Source organism: Muscardinus avellanarius (assembly GCF_963383645.1).
Source record: "Muscardinus avellanarius genome assembly, chromosome: 3".
NCBI classification, from domain to species: Eukaryota; Metazoa; Chordata; class Mammalia; order Rodentia; family Gliridae; genus Muscardinus; species Muscardinus avellanarius.
The window spans coordinates 19,239,006-19,246,439 of record NC_137788.1 but is presented as its reverse complement, the minus strand read 5'-3'; the positions used below and the strand labels follow the sequence as shown (position 1 = coordinate 19,246,439).

The 7,434-nt window shown below is 52.7% G+C and overlaps 1 protein-coding gene across 1 annotated transcript in view; it reads right to left on the bottom strand.

Annotated features, from left to right (window-relative positions):
• Positions 1-2,605: 2,605 nt before the first annotated feature.
• GRHL3 (grainyhead like transcription factor 3) overlaps positions 2,606-7,434 on the bottom strand; it is a gene marked incomplete at both ends in the record, with an annotated part of 28,672 nt that continues 23,843 nt past the window's right edge. Inside the window, 2 exons of the mRNA XM_080693092.1 lie at positions 2,606-2,720; positions 7,084-7,148. Coding sequence (XP_080549218.1) covers positions 2,606-2,720; positions 7,084-7,148 — 180 coding nt within the window. The remainder of the gene's footprint in view (positions 2,721-7,083; positions 7,149-7,434) is intronic.

Below are 7,434 nucleotides of genomic sequence, written 5' to 3'. Positions count from 1 at the left end.
CAGGGGAGAGGGGTTGGAGTTTGGGAGTGTCCTGAGCCAGTAGGACTTAGGTGGTGGAACAGTGGAGACAAAGGGAGGGACAGTAGTGCAGGAAAAAGAAGGCCAGGACATAAAGGACTTCTGACCATTTACCAGATCCTTACAAAAGTTGCTGAGATCTGTCAGGATATTAAAGTCCAAAGTTCTGTTTTGGGGGCCCCAAGACCCATTTTCCAATTTTTGGAATTTTGGTTTTCCATGTCTGGTCCATGGGCAAGAACGAAGAACAGGAGACAGGTGCCTCTGTTATCCTGATCAACATCTGGGAATGGGGCCAAGAGGATGGGAGGGACGTCTCCACAGCCTTCTCAGGGCCGGAAAAGGACAACCTGGTTGTCTGGAGCAACTCTAATGCGGCCGCATGTTCGGACAAACAGAGAAGCTGGAGGGAAGAAGCCAGAGGTGACGACCCACTGACCAGAGGAAGGGAAGGGAACTCACCCTGCCCGAGAGCGGTCAGTCCAGTCAAGTGTTGGAGAGTCCAGGTTCCTGGGAGTAAAGAGGAGGGCTCCCTTCAGGGCCCAACGGAAACACTGGAAGGTGAACAGGAGCTCAGGGAGGGGTAAAAAAAAAAAATAAACCCTCCTGGGTTTCAGCACCAGATATAACGAAATTGAGTCAGGGGTCACAAAGGAGGCAAAATCCAGCAAAGGAGTGTGATAACAGGCCCCTTTCATTAAAGATCTGCCTGCAGACCGATATTGGTGGCGGGGGGGGGGGGCGCTATCAGTCAAGAGAGTTGTGCCACAGAGTGGAAGTGAGGATATTTATGTAGCAGGGGTCTTGGGCTGGGGCTAGCAAGGCAGGAGAATGCCGGTCCTCTTGCAGCATCTAGATTCTGCCCCATCTCCGCTTCTGACTTCCGGGATTCAGCATCCTGTCCCAGCTGCAGGGTCCCACGAGGGCAGGGGGAAGGACCAGACCTATCAATTTCTACTTTTTTTTTTTTCTCCTGCATCAACCAGACCCTATCCCAGTCCTGATCCTAGGTGATGCCTCGGGAATTGACATCACAGACTGTCTTTGTGCTGGGAGGTTCTTTATGAGCATCTTGGTTTTCAATTTTTTTTTTCAAAAAGTTTTGTTCAAATGAATTTATAAGAAACCCTGGCCTGTAGAAAACAGATCTTCTGAGATTGGAGCCAGGGAGGTGCTCAGGGGCTCTGTCTCCTCCCTTGTGCTATTGGCCCTGGAGACCCACCCGTGAGCCTGAGATGTTAGAGATTGTACCTGCAGCCAGCATGGGCCATGGCCTGCACCTTCTAGCCAAAGAAACAGGACTGGATGTGACAGTGAGGACGAGGAAGAGAAAGAAGGAAGCCCTGATTTGTGATTTTTTCTTGAGAGAAAATAAAAGCCTGGTTTATCAATATTTATCAATTTCTTTCGTCAGTATCTTTGGCCTAAATACTCCCACTATGGCTGATTTCAGTGCACCAGCATGGTGTCACTGGCTGCCCTGGTGGGAAGGGATGTGCAGCGTGGCTTTGTGAGCTGGCAGGAGCTGGCTCTAGGGAAAGCAATGGCCTGGAGGGCAGGGACAGAGCTGGCTCAAGACCTCGGCCCTGTGCTCTGCCTATGGGCCCCAGCTGTGAGGTCTGCATCGTGGCTGTTCTGGGCCCTGGCCTTTATCTCAATGATCCTAAGGTCACATCAGTCGGCCTGTGAGATCACATCAGGATTCCACAGCTTTCCAGAGTTGGAGCCTCTGCTCACCGGCACCCACACTTCCCCTCTGGGAAGTCCAAGGCAATTCAAGAGGAGGCTTCACCCCCACAGCCACTCCCACAAATGGAGTAAATTCAGCATGTGAAGATACACAGGTACACTTTTATTACTAAATGCTATGAGTATACAAAATGCATAATTGAATAACAGCTAAAAAAAGTCCAAGAAATGTGAAATACACATTTTTTGAAATGATAAAAATGTATCCATGAAAAATATAAAATGTTGCCTATATATACAATATATATTTATATATATATATAACATAAATGAAAACTGTAAATAAGAAATGTGTACAGCAGCGAGTGGCAGGTGGTAGTCTCAGACGGCGGTCACTTTGTTCCGGTCAGTTCTATTATTTACATCTGGCACTGATGAAGTCAGTGAGGAGTCTGTTTCCACAATTAGTGTCCTTTAAAAAGTCATTTGCACGGAAAGTCGAGAGTTTTCAAGTTAACCGATTGAAGAAATCCTTGGTCTGAAGCTGATGAACCCTCCAGAGCGGGAACCAGGCCATCATCAAGGCAGCAGGCGAGGCCCTGTGGGAGTGAGTGAGAGAGGGCAGGCAGCCTTGGCCCTCTGAAAGGCGGGACGGGCGGTCGGGTCTGTGTTGACCAGGTGCTGTCTGCAGGCACTGGCAGGAAGCTCGGGGGCTGAGTTCAAGTGTGTCTGGAGACCCCCGAGATCCCTTCCTGGCCCTGGCGCCCCCTGAAGCCTGTGGCCTGTATTCGGGGCCTCTTCTCTTGGGGAAGGCACTCAAGTAACAGCACTGAGGCTCTGGAGAGGTTGCAAGTGGCACAGGGCCACTTCCTAAGGTCCGAGGGTCTGGAGCCCGGCCTCACAGCTCCTTGAGGATGATCTGGATCTTGCCGTCCGTCTCCCCCATGTCCAGCAGGAAGGCCACATGGTTGCTGTAATGCTGGATGATGTTGTTGTCCATGTTGACCAAGATTCTGCAAGAGAGGGGGAGGCGTGGTTGGACTGAGCGGTCCCTAGTTTCCTGGCTCTCTGAGAGACAAGGGTGAGAGCAACTGTTACTGGAACCTCATAGGCCTCCCTCAGGTCCTGCAAGGTGGGCAGCCCCAGCCCCCCTTTACAGGAGAGTGACCGAGTCACAGCCTCCACCCTAGCCTGCCTCTCCTGCTGCACATGAGCACAGACACCTTTGAGTAACTGACATGAGGATTTAGGGGGACTGTCTCCCTTTATCACTAGACTGAGGACTCAGACACAACGTGAGGTTGAGTCCAGGAGGCATAGGAGTTGGGGTTCAGAGGGGGAGCCTGTAGTGTGCCACTGGGGTGGCCTGACTGAGCTGGAGGCAGGGGTCACAGGTGCCACCGCCCTTGCAACTTCAGTCTTGGAAGTTAAAGTGCCAGGGCGACTGTATAATAGACTTAAGGGCTTGGTGCTCTCTCCCCATACACTCTCTGGGCAAGGACCTAGCCCACTGAGAGGGACAGAAGAATTCGTGGCTGTGGCCCCCTGCGGGGCTCAATGCCACAGTTTATGGCAAAGGGCTCCCCTCTACGAGCTGCCTTCCTGATGAAAGACCCACCCAGAGGTGGCCTGAGCTGATCCACTCAGCTTTCCTTTGCCCCATTCATTGCTGAGCTTCTGAGCATGTAAAGGAGCTGGGTGCACCTATCTGTCATTCACCCTTCCAAACACCAATCCACCGATTCACCCATCCACCTACCCACGCACCCATCTATCCATCCATCCATTCATCCATCCATCCACCCAACTACTCACCCAAACACCTACCCCCTCATCCATCCATCCATCCATCCATCCATCCACCCACCCAACTACTCACCTAAACACCTACCCCTTCACCCATCTACCCATTACTCATCCATCTAATCACTCACATATCCATCCATTTACCCACCCACTTACCCATCTATCTACCCATTTATTCATCCATCTTTCTACCCACCAATCCACCCATCCATCCATCCATCCATCCATCCATCCATCCACTCACCCAAACACCTACCTACCAACCCACCATCCATCTATCCATCCATCCATCCACTCACCCAAACACCTATCCCCTCACCCATCTACCCATCACTCATCTATCTAACCACTCACATATCCATCCATTTACCCACCCACTTACCCATCCATCTACCCATTCATTCATCCATCTTTCTACCCATCAACCCATCCATCATCCATCCATCCATCCATCCATCCATCCACTAATCCACCTGCCCTCTCATCCATCTACCCACCCATCCACTCACCATCCATCCACTACCCTCCCCCCCATCCCCTCGCCCATGTGCCCATCTACCCACTATCCACCTCCTAATCTGTCCTTCATCTGCCCACTTACTCCCCAGCATTTGCTAGGGCCCCTTCACGTGCAGGATCTTGCTCCTAAAACAAGGGTCGCGTGGAGACGAGGCAGACCTCTATGCTGTCCTCCAGGAGTGTAGTATCTCATACAGATTGGGAGGGTAAATTTCTACTGCTCCAGTTCACAGATGGGGAAACCGAAGCTCAAAGATACAAAACCGCCTGTCTGAGCTCACATAGTTAATAGATGGCAGGTGTTGAATCTAGACCTCTGTTTCCTTCCACTGTCTCATTTAAAAGAAAAAAATCCCAAATGCTGTACAAATACAGGTTAGAAAGTGGCATATCAATGTAGACCCAGGGTTGGGGGAGAGCTCAGAGAGCGTGAGATCATTCCCAGAGGGCAGGAGCGGCAGAGGACAAGGGGGACAGCGGAGAGCCCAAAGGCCAGGCTGCGTCCAGCTGTCTCCGCCTGCAACTGCTGTTTTCAGTACGAAGGTCCGGGCGTGGGGTCCCAGAGGCCTGGGAGCCAGCTGCCAGTGTCTATTTACAGGACCCCCTTTCCAGAGCCCTGCTTCAAGCCCTGATTTCACAGTGGGATCTTTCTCAGGGGCTGGAGGCTGGACTAAGTGGTGGGTGTCAGGGTGTGTCATTTCCTGCCATAGCATTTTCTGGGCGCTTCCAGGCGGCGGGCGCCGCATAAGCACCTTGCGTGCAGCAACTTGAAGGCTGACTCCCTCCCATCAGCAGGGCCTCCAGCACTCTGCTCACGCGTGCGCAGAGGGAGCCCAGTGGCCAGCACAGGCGGCGCTGAGGCTGTCAGAGCTGCTGCCACAGAGTGTGGGACCTCTGCTTACTTCCCGGCTTCTCACTGTCTTCTGCCCCGGGTCGCATTAAACCCCTGGCCAGCCGCCAGCAAAAACAATGTATTTGTTAATCTTTCAAGCACGCAGTGGTGCTCGTAAAGCTGATCATATCTATCTTTGTCCAGAGGACTTAAGGAGGGTTTGTCAAAGTAAACCATGCCAGTTTAGAATATCCTCTTCTCAGAGGAGGAACCTGCAGGAGATGTGCCTGCCCTCCCTTCTCCCAAAGTTTTTTTCGGGGGGAATATTCTCACCCAGGAATTGCAGATCATCCTGGGGCTGAAGCTCCTGTGGCCTCAGGGGAGCAGGACACCTCTGTGGAGCCACTCAGTGGCCCCTGGACTGTGCACTGGGCAGTAACTGGCCGGCCTGGCCACAGCCCTTATTTGCACATTGCTTAGCAGTCAGAGATAAACTGGGGGTGCACGCTGAACTTAGAGTCTAGGCAAGTGGGGGACCTTCTGCCAGTTGCTAACTTGTGACCTTGTAACTATTCTGGGCCTCAGTTTCCTTCTCTGTAGAAACAGAGATGATCCCCCCTAGCTCAGAGGATCGATATGATACTAGCTGTTATTTACCCCAGTGCCTGGCACGTAGGAAGTTGTTATAATCGTGATTTACACAGCTGTCTGGGGCATCGAGGGACGCCTCTGGTGACTCGGCCAGAGGACTGGGAGGACATCCTTGTAAGCAGCATCTGCCTCCCCCATCATGCACAAAGGCACCTCCCAGCCCCTCGGCCTGGCCTGCATGGCATCAGTAGGGGAGGCCTGCGCAGACGCGGCTGGACCCCTGGCGCTGGAGGGGAATGGGCTGGGCTTGTCTGGGCAAAGAAGAGCCATGAAGGAGATTCTGTTCCCGAGAGTGTGTGAGCCTCAGTTTGAAGCTGAAACTTGGAAACAGGTGTATGCGCGCGCACACACACACATGCACGCACGTACACACGCATGCACACCCCAGATACTCATACAACCCAAACAAAATAGGTTCCTTCCCAGGGGTGGTGGGGATGGAGACCTTCCCTGGCTGGCCTCAGCCTTCTCTGGAAGGCTATCTGGGAACCACAGAGGAGGAAGGGAGGCCAGGCCTCTGAGCCTTGTTAAACGAGGCCATGGCTTGGGCAGGAAACCACCTTGCCTTGCCAAGCCTTCTGAAAAGAAGAACCACACACAGTCGCTGCTGTGCGTGTGGCTACTGAGCATGCTCCAGGGGCCGCTGGAATCCTGACAGCTAGAAGGCTGTCCAGGGCATGACGGTCAGGTCTGAGGTTGGGTAGAGGGCCTGGGGATATTTTTCAGGCAGGTCCCTGGTCCTGGGTCCTCTGGGCCAGGCAGAACAGTGACAGTCCTCGCTGCCCCATGCTGGGCTGGAGAAGTGGCCTGGGCAGGAGGGATGCAGAGGTCCCCACTCATTGGCTTTGACCAGGGACCAAAGCCTTGAGGACAGTCAACCAAGGGGCATCCAGAGGACCACGGGGCCCTATACTCCCTCCTACCTAGTCCAGGCTAAGGTCGAGGAGGCCTGCAGAGCATCCCTGGCTGGGCACCCTCAACACCAGGCTCAGGCACAACTTCCTTCCCAGGCCCATTGCAGGCAGGCACTCCTCCCCCCCCCCCCCCACACACACACTCCACCAGCAATGGCTTTGCCAGCCTTCCTGCCTCTGTGGATTCGTTCCACTGCTCCCACCCCTGAACATGGCTCGTCACCCCGAGCCTCAGTTTCCCTACCTATAAAAAGCAGGGACAGGCACCTCCCTCTGCATGAGGGTTAAAATGAGATGTGCTCAGCCCAGGATCTGACACACCGTACGTGGTCACGATAGCCATAATCTCTATGACCAAATAACCTGGTTATCCCGCGGCCTTGGGACTTGAACTTGAGTCTTTTGATGCCCAACTCTGCTTGTTTCCTCTCCGCCAGGAGGTCACATACAAAGACCCTTCTACCTCTCTGCTCCCATCCTTCCCTACAGTGATCCAGGTCTGGTCTCTGCAGGTGGAGGGCGGGCCAGTGGCTGTGGCCTGGCTGGCGGGCTCCCCACCCTAACTCCATATCCCCTTAGCCTCTCCAGGGAGGCCAAGTACAAAGCTCCAGCACTGAGCAGCCAGCACACGGGAGCTCTGGACTGGGCACTTACCCCCGCTTGCACTTCTTGTAGACTTTGTAAATGTTTTCTTCGGGGAACCCGTACTTCTCAGAGATCTGGAAGGCAAAGAGGGGGTTACTCCTGCTGCCCAAGTTGGTTTTGTTCCAGTCTTTTAGACCATCACCTTTTACTTCCTGATCATAAAAATAATATATCTACAATGTGAAAAAATACAAAGAAAATTAAAATCATCTGTAATCTTTTTTTTCCCTAGAAATGAACACTGTTAACATCTGGGTATACGCCTGTCATGTGTATTAGATATTTTTGTATTGCATATAGACAGTTCTATACGACTTTAAACTTATCATTATATTATAAGCCTTCCCGTGTCATAACAAA